Raw genomic sequence first — 13,773 nt, 5'->3', positions numbered from 1 at the left:
TTGATTTAATAAAAATAAAATGTTATACATATTAAATTTTTTTATTGATTATTATTGAAATATTATTATATTATTCTTTTTCCAACGAGCAGTAGTTTGAAAAAAAGTTAATTACATATAAAATCGATGATTTATTTGACTACACTATCGATACCACAGTTGGTTCTGATTGCTTCCCCAAAGCAGCTATCTTTAAATTATCGAATTTCGTACAAAACACAACAGGTCGTAGGATATAAGCATGTCAACAAATGTCGGTAAAATCCGCCTAAGAAACTTGGCTGAATTGCAGCAAATTCAGGTTGAAAAAGATGAAACAGATGACGTAATAGTAGTTGCAATATCCAGTGCAGATGAAAACAAGACTCCAGAAAAGCCGAAAAAGGCGGGAAGCAAACGTGCATCATCTACAGCAAAGAAGAAGAGTACTGATGAAACTAAAAAAGTTATTACTACTAACACTGCTATCAAACGGACTGTGAAAAAGGATCCTTTACCAGGTCAAATGCGCATCGATTCCTTTTTCAAGAGCTCCGCGAAAAGCTATAAAGTTGAGGTCTCATCAGAAAATAGCCCAATAAAAGTAAAAGCACGTAAAGGATGCAAGCGGCTGTTCGATGAAGATTCCACAACAAAGGAAACTATTCCTAAAACCTCCGTGCTGTCTTCGGATATCGAAAATAAACGGCAGCCTGTAAGAAAACGCACGCTGCCTCAACGCAAAGCCAAGGCAAAATGCTCAACTTCCCCGGCTGCCATAATTGATCTGTGCTCCGACAATGAGTCAGAATCTAATCAAGGCATCAGCGCTAGGCCCATTCCAATTGATATATTGAAAGATTGTCAGCTGAATCCATTACCTATGGTGAATATACCCAATTTAGAAATTCAGGGAAATAATGATGCTGGTGCACACTCAAAAGAAAATGGGCCAAAGGAACGAAAGCGCAAGCGTTGTCCGTCCTATAAGATTGTAGAAGATACGACATTCGTAGTCGATGGTTTCCAATTTGGCGACATACCGAATGCGACGCACTACTTTCTTAGTCACTATCATGCCGATCACTATGTGGGCCTCACCCGGAAGTTTGCACATCCGCTGTATATGAGTCCAATAACAGCGAAGCTCGTGCGCACTTTTATACCCATTGACAACCAATATATGCATGAAATCGATGTTGGAGAGTCCATAACGCTCAATGAGATTGAAATAACTGCAATAGACGCCAATCAGTAAGTAGTACTAATCTAGCCTAATCCAGTTGATTAATTCCTTGTCTGTTTTACTTTATTATAGTTGTCCGGGTGCCATTATGTTGATGTTCAAGTTTACCACTGGCAAGTGTATTCTCCATACTGGCGACTTTCGTGCAAGCTTTGAAATGGAGTCGTTGCCTATTTTCTGGAACGAGCCGCAAATTGATGTTCTTTACCTGGACACAACATATTTATCGAAAAATTATGACTTTTGTCATCAGTCCGACAGTATAGATAGAATTCGCACCGCTGTAAGGCAATTTCATGAGAAGAACGCCGATAAACGTATATTGCACGTGTGCGGCTCATATTTAATTGGAAAAGAGAAGGTGTGGCTGGCTTTGGTCGAGGAGTTTAGTTTGCGTGTCTGGACTGAACCGCATCGCCGCAAAGCAATCGATTGTCTCAATTGGCCAGAGCTGCAGCTGAGCCTTTGTGATGATCCTCTCGAGGCTAATTTGCATGTTATCAATATGGGAAAGATTAGCTACCCGGTAAGTAATTCCGTTTCGGCCACATTACAGCATTTCCAAAGAAGCCTTCTATTCACAGAGTCTAGATCAGTACTTTAAGACATTTGAAGGCCACTATGATATGCTGCTTGGCATACGACCTAGTGGTTGGGAAAAGAACTCCAAGCCTTCCTACGGCAAGCGTATCAGTGTAATTGGAGTAGAATATTCAGAGCATTCTAGCTACAAAGAGCTGGAACGATTTGTACGTTTCCTTAAGCCAAACAAGGTCATCAGCACCGTCCCTGTTGGAAAAGATCTCTGTGTTACCGGAACAGTTCCGACCAACTGGTACAAATACGAGGGATACGGAAGTATGCTTAGTACAAGCTACCAGCCCTCTATTACAACGTTTTTAGAGACATCCAAACGTAGTTTGCCGGCGTTGGCAAACACAAGCGGTGATATGAGCGTTAGCCCATTGGAGAATGAGAGCATCATGAATATGGCCAATAACGAAGATCTCCTTGAGGCGAAACAGGATACAGAGGATTCTATTCCTGCTGGTGATCATCCGCTCGCTAAGCGAATTACGTCAGATGCTTCAAGTGACATACTTTCATTAATTTAGCTATTGGTAACAGTGATAGTTTATTGTTTTGTTATTGTTTATATTTGCATTGAAAGTGCAACGTATTTATTTTTCGATCATTCCACAATTTAAAAAACTTGACTTGTGTTTTAAATGGCAGGGAACCAGAATGAAGTGCAGGTAAATCAGAATTATCCAGAATGTATATGACCATCATTAAAGCTATTGTTGAATTCGCGTAGTCAGAAAAGTACTTAGATAAGAAAATAAATTCATGTTAATCCCCAATGTAAATTTCATTTTTCTACATATACAAAAATATAATATGTATGTTATATATTATTTACACAACAATCATACATTTTTCGTTTTATTAAACATTAAGATAGCACCATTTTGGTTTGCACTCTATCTTAGCGCTATCAGTCGCTCCCACCCAACGCAACTGAATTCAAAGTAAACATAGCGTTTTTTTATACATACAAGGCATTATATTTGATTACAGTTTTTGTTTAAATATATATACAATCCATTTATTTATATATATATTAATATTCCAATTCATTTATATATATGTATATATAAATATATATAGAAGAATTCCTCTAGTTGACATAGTAACACTTGATTATATAGCTTATGATAAATGTAAATAGCTTAGGGACTACTGAACTTTGGGAGTGTTAACTGATTTATGGTATTTTTTGTTGATGATATTCACAATGTAGGGAATTGAAATAAATAAGTTCAGTGCGTCCTTCGCCTTAGCAATAAGTATGGGCATTAATTTGAAGCCGTTTGTAAATAACTCACACTGATATGTTTTGGTATAAATTAAAAATGAAAGTGCAACCATGATGAAAGCGAAAGATTAACAAAGTTTGGAATGGACACTGTGCCGAACGTGGCTTATTCATTTTGTATACATTTTAACAATCCAACCAAAGGAACAGTAAGGAAAACAACATGCATCGGTTATTAACCCTGATTATATACATGGCTATTGGTGTGTATATGTACATAAATACATTTTTTCGACATGTTGTTAAAACTAACAAATTTAACAAAATCCAAAGTTATTGAATACAACTAAAAACTTTTGTTTATATAGTACATAACAAGAAAGCGACCGGACCAGTAGAATTGGCGGGTAATACAGGTGCTCGGCATGTCTGAGACCAATTAACTGAAAGAGAGTAAAGTTATTGAAACATTGTATAATTCTATTTATATAGATGTCAACCTACCACCAAGAGAAGAAGGGACTCTTGTTTTGGAAGCGCTGTGTGAAGGAAAAAAAGCGACTGCCACTCGAGCTGTGTGAAGATGGTAAAAGAGAAAAATCACAGTTAGTATATATTACTAGAGGTTGCTCTAACCGTACTCTCTTACCGTTCGACAACAACAGCTGGCATCTGAACTAACTGGACCGGCGATTTTCCATCCCGTAACGCTTGCGTGAGATTTAGAATCTGTCCGCGCATTACGGACATTTGACGCTCAAACAATCGTTTATCAAAGCCTCGGTCCTGCTGGAATAAGTATAGCAGTTCCGTGCATATTTCTTCCACAAAATTCATGTCGGACAGCTGGGGCAGCACTTGATCCTTTATGTCATTGCTAAACGGGATCTTGGCCTGAGGCAACCAGGCCCAATGATACGGATATGCCCGCCAAGAGTCTGGATGTTTAAATGGAAAAGCCAGGCCATTGTCAATGGCGGCAATTCTTATTTGTGGTGCTTCCACCATATTCCAGTCCGGGTCTTTCGGATTTTTCCTTGTTTCATCCTCGCTGCTGGTATTGCTAGTATGGCCACCAATTGCTGATTCAGCAACGGCCATTGAAGTGGGTGCAGGAGATCCACCGGCTTCAATGCGATCTGTGTTATTAATTGGAGCAGATATTGACGGCTCGTTAAGGTCTATTATTGTCTGGCCAGGCACGAATTTTTTGGCATGCGACATTGTTTTGCCACCAGTCCCACCGACCGAGCCCAACACTTTGGGCGCAACATATTTAATAAGCCAGTTGTCATTGCCTCGATCCGTATTACGAATAATATAATCGAGAACAACTAAACGCTCAAACTGTAGTTGAAAGGATTTGGCGAGCGCTGGCGACAAATGCTCATGTTCAAATCGACGCAGCCAGTAATCGGCATCCTTGTAGCCTTCCACAAAAAGCTGAAATGATCCAGTCTGTGGAATGGAAATCATCAAATGAGAAGTGTTTAGTGTTTAATTAGGCTGACCATTCACCTTTAATGGCAGGCTCATGCGGTTGAAGTGCGCCGACGGATAGTGCTCTTTAATACGTTTCTTCAACTTGGCCTTCTGGCGATCTATGCGCGCATAGTTAAAGCTCTCGGCCACCAGTCGGACCACTCGTGTTTTCGGCACAATGTTTAGATTCAGTTTACGATCCACCAAGCTCGCGCCAGCCTCGGAGAGGTAGCTATCAGATAATATAGTTAATATGTGTTTCCCAAATAAAATAACAAATAAAACTTACCCTTGATTTGGTATTAAACAGGCGCGCCCGAAACAACACGGACAGCAAAGCTTGTGCATCCACTTGGTCCACTTCGGATTCAGTCTCCCATATGGCTCTTCATCTTTTGGCTTGAAGACGGCCAGACATCTTTGCTATTATTTCAAAATGAAATGCATCAATTAGATTTACATTTTAATGCAGTTCTATATACATATATATGTAAGTGTTTATTTCAAAGCCAAACCAAAAGTCAAGTGAAACACTTTTATTACAAGACTTCCCCGTTTGTTTGATGATTTATTATATGCGCTTATTTATTTAATCGCAAGCTTTAACTTAGTGGCTTGGACTATGCGAAGCGCAGTTTAAGCAACTTGTTCAAGAAAGTTTGTTGTCTATAAGTCATCAAATATTTAGTTTATCGTACGAGATGATTTTGTCTTATGTCATTTAAGGTTATTTGTCTTATGGTTTCGTTAGTTAAACTTACTCTTGAAGCATCCTTGACGAAATAGGAACCACTGCTGCCCTGATAGATACGCTCAGGTAGAACGCCCTGCTCGATCGCATACTCAGCTTGTGCCACGATTTCCGAGAAGAGCGGATCGTCTGAAATAAATTAAAAAAGATTTTAAAAATATTAAAAAATGAAATGCATGTATGAGTTACTAATAAAATTTGTGCGTAATACAAAAATGCGCATGCCCTAAACAATGCCACAACGCGGACTGTTCAAAAAGTTTTAACCAAGTCATTGTTTATAAATAAATAATCAACTTTCAAGTAGAACTTAATGAGTTAAACGGTGCGTGACTGTTGTGTGTGTATGTAATAATATACATATGTATAATATGCGGCTGAATCGTGACGGGGTCGAGAATATGTGGTTAACCGCAAGGCAGATGCAGCAGGTATTTAATAAAAATTCGCTATCCATCTGCCACATAGGTGAAACCGAGAAGAAAAAATAAGATAAACTTATTTGGTCATTGTTTTTGTACCTATGAAGTCAAAGTTGTCATTGAAGTCGCAGTGGTCCTGGCAGATGGTAAACACATGCTGTATAAAATTCTCGCGACTGGAGCTCAATGAACGCGGCATCACAATGAAATGTGTGTCGGTGGCCAAGTAAACTCGCTCCAGGTTGCCATCGCATCGAATGGGGCCCCCCATTAAAAGGCAAACAGTTCGAAATTTGCATATCTAAAGCGTTTAGATAGGGTCTGACCCACATTTATATATGTCGACTTGACAGCGACTTACACAGGTTCTTCACCGGGCAATTGGCACACTGACATTTCGGCTGAGCTATTTTAAATGTGACAGAATCTTGAGAATTGCGAAGTCCAGAGGGAGCAGTATATAAAATCGGAGGTGTCTCCTCTCCCGATGAAATATAGTCCTTCACCTCTGCATCACATTTGTTCTGTTTGCACGTACATCCGTACGGCTCATACTCCGAATCACTGGACTCTGCGCCACTAAAGGCAGCGGCGGCTGCGGTGGCAGTGTCTACACTGCCCCGCTTCGCCGGCTGCCTTATGGACACATTGTCGGCATTTGCTTTGTTAGCTTCTGCATTTGTCTGGTTCGATGTCATTGCTGATCATTGTACGTTGGCTACTCTTGATATTGTTTAAGTCCATTGGGCGACAGTTTGCATTCCAACGCCCATTTTAACATTCGCAAAATTTGTTATGATCGAAATTTAGTAGAAATCGTGAAATTGTGATTAAAAAATTAATCCGAAATGAATCCAAATACATGAATTAACAAACAATTTATACGCTGCAAGGCAAAAAAGTTTATACTATTCTGATGCTAAAAGCAATGGAGCATGAAAGCGATATATTAAAATTTTGTTGTTTAGTTCAATATTTCTACAACTACAATATAATGGCATTAGGATGGGTGACGCATTCAATCACGAATTGACGCAATTCAATCAACTATATTCCACTTTACAATTCACACATATTCGAACAACACAAACTACTGAGAGAATGCACAACAAATGCCGATTATAGTATATTTCATAATGATTGAATAATAGGCGAAAGTCGAGGGGGCGAGACCAATTTGTTGCTCACAGCGCGTGCTCTGAGTTTGTTTATGCACTGAATATATTTTTAAACTAAATGGAATGAAAGAACTCTATATATACATATATGTAAACCCTTTTTTGTTCTACTGCAGGGTATACCCGAGCTTAACTCTGACTCATCTTATTGGCAGAGTAGACATGTTTGATGTAAGGTATAATTAGCATTGGCCTCGTTGCACTTTTGGATAATGCTGATATGGCATATGACAGTTGGTTGTAGGAAACTAGATTAAATGTCTTTGCAAGCTGAACAATAGAGATAAAGTTCATGCCAGTCACTAACATGAATTACTCTCTCACACACACACAGAGAAACATTGGCACAGCGAAGGAAGCCCCACATGACTTTGTACGACTTCAGTTGCGACTGTGACTTGTTGATGTGAGCAGAGTAAGCAGAGCAAGCAGAGAGCACTCACCGCCAAATGTGTTGGACATGAGGTCAACGTGATCATGTCCAAGTCCTAGTCCGCCAAGCAGATCACTAATGCGACTGGCATGGTTGCCACTTCCGCCGCCGCCAAGCAGCGGCTGTGACTCGCGATTGTCGATGCCTGCGTCCGTGGACATGCCCTCGAAGTCGATTTCTGGCACCAGGCAAATATCGTCGGCCTCCTCGTGCGGCAAACGTGTCGTTGTTTTCAGCGGCGATGTTGCGGATGATGTCGTTGCTGGTCCGCGTCGCGTTGGTGTTACAATGTGACTAGTCGGCTGCGACGTCGTTACGCCTGCTGTACCGCTAACGCTCTCACTGCTCTCCTTGGAGAGTTTGCATTTGCCATTGCGTAGGGCGGGTTGCTTGTTGTGCAGTAAAAGGTCTTCTTCGTCTTCGCCATCGGCATCACCGTCGTCGCCGATGTCGTGCAGCATAAGCAGATGGTTGCTTTGCGGTTGCTTTTTGCCAATAGCAAATACATCAACAATTTCACCAACATCGCCGCCAGCGCCATCAATGTGAGCCACATCATCAGAGACACAAAGATCATTATCAGCATCATTCTCTCCATCATCATTATTATCATCATCGTCATCGTCGTCAACTGATAATAGAATTTGATCGCGATCTCTTTTTGGCTTTCGTTTTGGCCTTCGTTTTCCGCTCGTCACCCTCTCGTTCACACCAATCGTATTTATCTGTGCATGGGGAAGATGAGTTCAGTTTCTGACATTGCTTTTGTCAATTTGGGACTAGTCGAAATGCTCACCTCGACTTGAGTAGTCAACTGATTGACACCAATTCCATCACGACCGTTCAGGAGCGGTGCCAGCTGGTTGCTACTCATTGTTGCTGCTGGCTGCTGCTTCACAAAGTCGCCAATGAGATCCACCTCATCTTCCAGCTGCAGCAAGGGCGCCTCAGACGCTGACGTAGCTCCATTGGTCTGAGCGTTATTCATGGCTGCACTCTACAGGCACTAAGGTGTTTTCGTGAGAGCGTGTGAAATTTTGGGTGGGGTAGCCACGCGCGACAAATCTCAAAACGGGAATGTCGCCCGCAGCTCACAAGCGCAGACAGAGCAACAAAGGCGCGCGCTGTTCTCGTTGTTTGTGTGCGACTTTTCAAAAGAACTTGAACAATGTTATCTGCTGGGCGCTACGCCTCTATTATTCATAATTTGCATGTTCTATAATTTAATCTGCAATAGGTTCGTAAACGTTCTGAATGCCAATTCTCCGACTCTGCTTTTTAGCAATTATTGATTGGCTGCTCTAAAGTTTATACATATGTAAATATATATATATGTACATATATATTTACACATATATATATCGATTCATTGGCCAGATACGAAAATGATGAGCAACGAGGCTGTCCACTTACTAAGAATGCAAACTGTAAAATAAAAATGAAACAGCTGATGAGACTATCCACTTGCGCAATATTGCAAATGTTCTAAATTATTTATTATCGATAGCTAACATATTCCGATAGGTTTGGGTGGCTAAAATAACAGCCCAGTACATAATTAATTATTTATATATTTAGAGCTTTCAACTTTATTCTTATTCTGTAATAATATGTACATATAATTTATTCAATATTATTGCAATGCAACAGTTTGTCGTAACCTGTTAATGCCATCCAGTACTCTACTAAGCTCCCTTTGCAGATTTGCACTCTCTGCTATCAAATCGATCGTTCTTTTAAATTTATCTACTGCGCTCCGTAAACTCATTGGGGGCAATACGCTGAACCAATATAAAGGCTCCACGTAACCGTTCTCTTTATCCACCGGATGTCTCTCTATGCTGATGTCTTCGTCTGCAGCCTTTTTAACTCTGCATAGAGCATTAAACTCTGCACTATTTTCAGCTGGGATTTGTGCGGTCGATAATGATTGACCTCCCTGTTGGAACTTGGTTCGTGCTAGGAGAATTGAGCCATCGGAGCTCGTCCGTTCAATGTCAATACGGCATTGGGTGTGCGCTTCGATTAGATGAAACATATCCAAGTAGAGGGAGTCAAGCAATTCTCCAGCAGCACTTCTTTCATTTTTTGTGTTTTTTTCAGACATTGCACAGTTTAAGTTTGGTCTATACTTAAATCTTAATTATTATAATTGATCTAAATTAACAAATTTGACTCAATATGTTATGAAAACAAACAAGCACAATCAGCTCTAATCATATGATCGAATACAAGCCTGTTCTTGTACAACTTTACCATGGTTGGCAACGTTGTATTTCGTTTATGTTATTGGACAGTGGTATGTTAAGTACGGGCACAAAGCTTACAAATAAAAAGGTTATGTAGTTCAATTGCGAACAAAATTCAACAGACAGTATTTGTAGATAAGCGTACAAATGATTAAAAAGCTCTGATATATACTATTAATAAAGAATGTAATACTTGAGGGTCATTAAGTAACATTGCTGATAGGTCCAACTAATGCAACAGTTGGAACTGACAAAACTGAAAGCTGAACCAAACTGCGCATCTCAACTGTTAACTTCCCATTGTGGCTACAGATGCTAACCTACTCTACTAAAGGTCTGTTTGTGTTGCTAATACTACATTTGTTTCTAACAAGATATTGATAACGGAAATCCAATAAGAATTTGTTAAAGTCAAAATATTAAGTTTATCTATTAAAATAGAATGTGTTCAAAGAAACGCATACACATACATTTCTTTTCAATTGTTTGGTGAGAGTATATGAGCTTCGGTGCAGAGTGCACGCAATGCTGATACATCACTGTAGCAACTGCGGATTAGAGAAAGTTTATAAAAACCCGGTGCAATTAGCATGTAGTAGTTAGTTTAGGTTGTAATCTTAGAGGTACCAGTTGACAATATCGAAAATTAGCAATTTCGCGACTTGAAATTATCAAACTGTTGTCGACGCTCCAACTAGAATTCCAAAGTTGAGTTTGTATACATATTTGAGAAGCTTTCGACAATGCATAATAGCCAGAGTGCGGACGCGGATTTACGTAGTCGAAAATGCGGAAAGTCAATAAACAATAACAACAAACAAGGCGACAATGAGGACACTGCGTCTTGGTCGGATGAAGTAGCACAGGTGCCGCAAATTTACTGGTGTTTAGTTTCTGTCTGTTTGTGTTTACCTAAACGAAAATCAAATAAATGCCCCTTTGCATGCTAATGACTGAATGACCCACAGTGTGACTAAATAATTTGTTTTTATATAATGTAATATGAGCTCACTACGTAGATTCACAATGATTCAAACTAGAATTTTGGGGATGATCACAAGATTACATGGATATACGTATATGTATGCATGAGCACCTGTATATGTATGTATGCGTGGGCAGCAGTGTATGTATGTAAGCTTAAGCACATGTATGTATGTATATATGTATGTAGTGATATGCTTGTGCTTGTTTATCTTATCACATCAATACATGTATAAAAGTCTTATACCTTTTGGCTAATAGTCTAATGACTTTGCTAATTGTTATCTCTTATCAATTATTCAGTCAACAAGGCAGCCGTACACAGAACTCTTAACGGAACCAATTCACAATTCCCAATTGGTCGAAATGTCAAGTGAAACAACTGTGAAATCAGCGCTGCATCGAAGTAGTCCTAGTAAAAGTTCCATTAAGGAGCCAGAAGTGGACGAAGTAGACGACGACGACATGTGGTGCAATGAACTGCAGCAAAAAGATCTCCTGCTGCCCGAGGCTGAACCCAAGAAGCAGGAGCTATCGAGGAAATACAGCAATCTGGCCGATATAGCTATACGCCTAATGATTGTATTGATATTTTTGTGAGTAGCACGAATATTTGATTACGTAGAGTGAATCATCAATTTATTGACATCCATCCAATTGGTCTTTTAGCAAATTGGAAACGATGCCTGCATTTAAGCGGGAAATCCACGTGGAGGAACTGTGGCTGTATAAAAATCCAATCCGTCCGGACATTGTTAAGAGCGGCGATCTGCTATTTTTGGTAATTACCGTTCCGTTCGTTCTCACATCAGTAGTCTACGCATTTACCAAAGATCGCAGAGATTTTCGGGCTGCCAGCTGGGCGTGGACATTAGCGGTGTGCATGAATAGCATTCCGACGAGTCTCTTGAAGATTACCGTTGGACGACCACGTCCAGACTTCTTCTACCGCTGCTTTCCCGACGGTGTTATGCTGCTAAACGAAACTGCCAGCACTTTAGGCAGCGCATTACTAGATTTTAATTGCACGGGCAAGCCGAGCATCATCAACGAGGGACGGAAGAGCTTCCCCAGCGGACATTCATCGTGTAAGTGGGCCAATGCAAATGTGCACTCGAATTTACACTAATCTTCTCTTGCAAATATTTTGCAGTTGCCTTTGCCAGCTTTGGTTTTGTCACTTACTACGTGGGCGCCAAGCTGCACGCCTTCGATGCACGCGGAAGGGGCCAGACTTGGCGAATGTGCATCTCTGTTATTCCTCTTATTGTGGCCTCCTTGGTGGCCGTTAGTCGCACCTGTGACTATCACCATCATTGGCAGGATGTAACAGTGGGCTCACTCATTGGTCTATTCAGTGGATACATCAGTTATAGACAATATTACCCTTCAATTTTCGCGAGCAACGCGGGCAAGCCATATGTACGCTGGCCCAACCTGAAGCAATCGGAGACAGATTCAATAAGAGAGCCAGGCAGTGAAGCATGCAGCTCGCTGCTGGGTAAGCAGACGAGCAAGTGGTGTTAGGGCTTCGCAGGAATGTTGCATCGAACAAGTATTTTTAAAGTCGTAAGACGTACAGGTTGCCTACTAATTGATATGGAACGACTTACGAGATGGAAGCTAAACAATTCCTAAAGGTAATTTATACCAGTAAATGTGGGCTTTAATGCACAGCTGTGCGGGAATTCTGTTCAGGTTAGATGTATGTATGTACGTATGTATGCATGTTTGTAGTCGTAACATAGTGTAGTGGGGTATTGTAGCTCAGAATTTAAGTTAAGTAAAAGGCGCGGCATATGCATAATAACTTATCAAATCAATCAATAATCAATAGCCTAAGCTGTGTACATTGTTAGCTGTTTGTGGCACACGCCTAGTTCAATATTGTAATAGATTACTGGCTAAATAATTACATCACTTATTTCGTTTGCTAAATATTTATTTTAATATTTGTTTTAATTTATGCTTATTCTGCAGCAGCCACATCCGAACAATCTAAAAACAAATTTTATTTACATCGAAATGCGACCAAAACTAGCCTAAAAGTGTTTCTTCTCAATTGATAGTGGGTGTAGAGCACTTAACTCATAGAGTTGAAGGCCTGCAGAAGCAATTGCTTTTCACGCTCCTTTTTCTTGACCACATCCAGGCTACGCTGTCGCCAGGTGCTTTTGCGCAGCTTAATTGGCCGACTGCCGACGTAGCGGCCATCCATCTCTTTCATTGCTTTTATAAAGTCGGCCGGTTCCCGGAAGCTGACGAACCCGAATCCCTTGCTCTTGCCGGTTCGTTTGTCTCGTACAACACGTGCCCGTTGAAATGATGGATACTTGTTAAAGGTGCGCGTGAGTACTTCATCGTTGACATCGTTACCAAGATCGCCACAAAAGATGCGGAAATCATCATCCGGCCAATCTGCCAGTGAAGAATCTTCCCACACAGTGCCACCAGCAATGCGCACCGTTTTACGATCCTTTTTCTTCCGCTCTGTGGTTTGAAATGATTGCAGAGCCGAAGAGGCGCGCGCTGCTTTGATAGCTTCCTCTGCAATCGGATTGGGTCCCGACTTTTCTGCCTTGAGCTTCTTGAGTTTCTGCGTAACATCAAACTGTATGGAATTGATGTTGATATCGATTGCCGGCGCCGTGGCCACCGTTGGAACATGAACCGACTGTCGGCATTGGTAGAGCTTTGGGGCGCTGCTAAGTACAACCGGGGTGGCTGATGCTGGCTTCGCTGGCGATGTGGAAGAGCCGCTGCCCGTCGGTACAAATGTGGACATAAATGTAGGCGGTGGTGGTATTGGCGGCGGAGGCACCGTCATTCGCGGCTGATGCTGCTGCAATTTCTGCTGAACGTTGGTGTACGTATTTGCCGCGATTATCGGACGCACCTGATTTGGTACAAAGAGGTTTCGAACTGGCGGCTTTGAGATCTCTGCTTCAAAGCGTGAGAGCTCATCTTCGATGTTACGACGTTTTGTCCCCATTTCAGAGGCTAAACTTCTAACAAAACGGTTTCAAGTAAAATAGTCAAGCTGAAGTACAAATCTTTCACGAAAAATGCTTCACAAAACAGATGTTTCTAGCGACCTTAGAGATGTGAGCTATATCGATTTCGATAAAACAGCATTTCTGGTACTTTAGTATTTGAATTTTTTCTCAAGATATTCTTCTTTGGTGTATTAAAGTTTTAAAACTGTTAACTTTTATGAAAAAAAAGAATAA

The 13,773-nt window shown here is 40.8% G+C and overlaps 5 protein-coding genes across 10 annotated transcripts; 2 read left to right on the top strand and 3 right to left on the bottom strand.

Annotated features, from left to right (window-relative positions):
* Positions 1 to 154: 154 nt before the first annotated feature.
* On the top strand, positions 155 to 2,655 carry Snm1 (DNA cross-link repair protein snm1). The gene is made up of 3 exons (XM_089462220.1): positions 155 to 1,233; positions 1,298 to 1,751; positions 1,810 to 2,655. The coding sequence occupies exons 1-3, from the start codon at positions 242 to 244 to the stop codon at positions 2,338 to 2,340; spliced, it is 1,977 nt and encodes a 658-aa protein (XP_089318346.1). The 5' UTR covers positions 155 to 241; the 3' UTR covers positions 2,341 to 2,655.
* Positions 2,656 to 3,181: 526 nt separating this feature from the next.
* Pi4KIIalpha (phosphatidylinositol 4-kinase II alpha) lies at positions 3,182 to 8,720 on the bottom strand. Of its 2 annotated transcripts, XM_018000431.2 has the most exons (8): positions 8,107 to 8,719; positions 7,321 to 8,035; positions 5,288 to 5,406; positions 4,816 to 4,949; positions 4,563 to 4,758; positions 3,694 to 4,502; positions 3,549 to 3,617; positions 3,182 to 3,487 (listed from the first exon to the last, which is right to left on the bottom strand). In XM_018000431.2, the coding sequence occupies exons 1-8, from the start codon at positions 8,296 to 8,298 to the stop codon at positions 3,484 to 3,486; spliced, it is 2,238 nt and encodes a 745-aa protein (XP_017855920.1). In that variant the 5' UTR covers positions 8,299 to 8,719; the 3' UTR covers positions 3,182 to 3,483. The 2 variants fall into 2 exon arrangements, with proteins under 2 accessions (XP_017855920.1, XP_089318345.1); XM_089462219.1 differs by lacking the exon at positions 3,182 to 3,487 and having other exon boundaries at positions 3,545 to 3,617; positions 8,107 to 8,720.
* A 155-nt stretch (positions 8,721 to 8,875) lies between these two features.
* Positions 8,876 to 9,552, bottom strand: LOC108614538 (uncharacterized). Its single transcript, XM_018008744.2, has one exon. The coding sequence runs from the start codon at positions 9,415 to 9,417 to the stop codon at positions 8,944 to 8,946; it is 474 nt and encodes a 157-aa protein (XP_017864233.2). The 5' UTR covers positions 9,418 to 9,552; the 3' UTR covers positions 8,876 to 8,943.
* A 103-nt stretch (positions 9,553 to 9,655) lies between these two features.
* Positions 9,656 to 12,481, top strand: LOC149270533 (phospholipid phosphatase 5). 5 transcript variants are annotated; one of them, XM_089462235.1, is made up of 4 exons: positions 9,656 to 9,893; positions 10,847 to 11,139; positions 11,213 to 11,631; positions 11,697 to 12,481. In XM_089462235.1, exons 2-4 carry the CDS (start codon positions 10,910 to 10,912, stop codon positions 12,068 to 12,070), a joined length of 1,023 nt encoding a protein of 340 aa, XP_089318361.1. In that variant the 5' UTR covers positions 9,656 to 9,893; positions 10,847 to 10,909; the 3' UTR covers positions 12,071 to 12,481. The 5 variants fall into 5 exon arrangements, with proteins under 5 accessions (XP_089318361.1, XP_089318362.1, XP_089318363.1 ...); XM_089462236.1 differs by lacking the exon at positions 9,656 to 9,893 and adding an exon at positions 9,900 to 10,048; XM_089462237.1 differs by lacking the exon at positions 9,656 to 9,893 and adding an exon at positions 10,060 to 10,266.
* On the bottom strand, positions 12,465 to 13,658 carry LOC108609258 (RNA-binding protein 42). Its single transcript, XM_018001008.2, has one exon. It carries the CDS (start codon positions 13,533 to 13,535, stop codon positions 12,627 to 12,629), a length of 909 nt encoding a protein of 302 aa, XP_017856497.1. The 5' UTR covers positions 13,536 to 13,658; the 3' UTR covers positions 12,465 to 12,626.
* Positions 13,659 to 13,773: the final 115 nt, after the last annotated feature.

The sequence above is a fragment of the Drosophila arizonae genome, chromosome 2, assembly GCF_054131065.1.
Source record: "Drosophila arizonae isolate 15081-1271.41 chromosome 2, UAZ_ARI_1.0, whole genome shotgun sequence".
Classification (NCBI taxonomy): Eukaryota; Metazoa; Arthropoda; class Insecta; order Diptera; family Drosophilidae; genus Drosophila; species Drosophila arizonae.
This window is presented reverse-complemented; position numbering and strand designations above follow the sequence as displayed.

Bases quoted from the DNA above. Each gene is read 5' to 3' on its own strand.
- LOC108614538 (XM_018008744.2), bottom strand. From the start codon at position 9,417: ATGTCTGAAAAAAACACAAAAAATGAAAGAAGTGCTGCTGGAGAATTG.
- LOC108609258 (XM_018001008.2), bottom strand. From the start codon at position 13,535: ATGGGGACAAAACGTCGTAACATCGAAGATGAGCTCTCACGCTTTGAA.
- Snm1 (XM_089462220.1), top strand. From the start codon at position 242: ATGTCAACAAATGTCGGTAAAATCCGCCTAAGAAACTTGGCTGAATTG. The intron at 1,234-1,297 runs GTAAGTAGTACT...ACTTTATTATAG, and splicing joins ACTGCAATAGACGCCAATCA to TTGTCCGGGTGCCATTATGT. The intron at 1,752-1,809 runs GTAAGTAATTCC...TTCTATTCACAG, and splicing joins TGGGAAAGATTAGCTACCCG to AGTCTAGATCAGTACTTTAA.
- Pi4KIIalpha (XM_089462219.1), bottom strand. From the start codon at position 8,298: ATGAATAACGCTCAGACCAATGGAGCTACGTCAGCGTCTGAGGCGCCC. The intron at 8,036-8,106 runs GTGAGCATTTCG...CCCCATGCACAG, and splicing joins AGTTGACTACTCAAGTCGAG to ATAAATACGATTGGTGTGAA. The intron at 5,407-7,320 runs GTGAGTGCTCTC...AATTTATTTCAG, and splicing joins CATGTCCAACACATTTGGCG to ACGATCCGCTCTTCTCGGAA.
- LOC149270533 (XM_089462233.1), top strand. From the start codon at position 10,303: ATGCATAATAGCCAGAGTGCGGACGCGGATTTACGTAGTCGAAAATGC. The intron at 10,426-10,846 runs GTGCCGCAAATT...TCAATTATTCAG, and splicing joins GGTCGGATGAAGTAGCACAG to TCAACAAGGCAGCCGTACAC. The intron at 11,632-11,696 runs GTAAGTGGGCCA...AATATTTTGCAG, and splicing joins CCCCAGCGGACATTCATCGT to TTGCCTTTGCCAGCTTTGGT.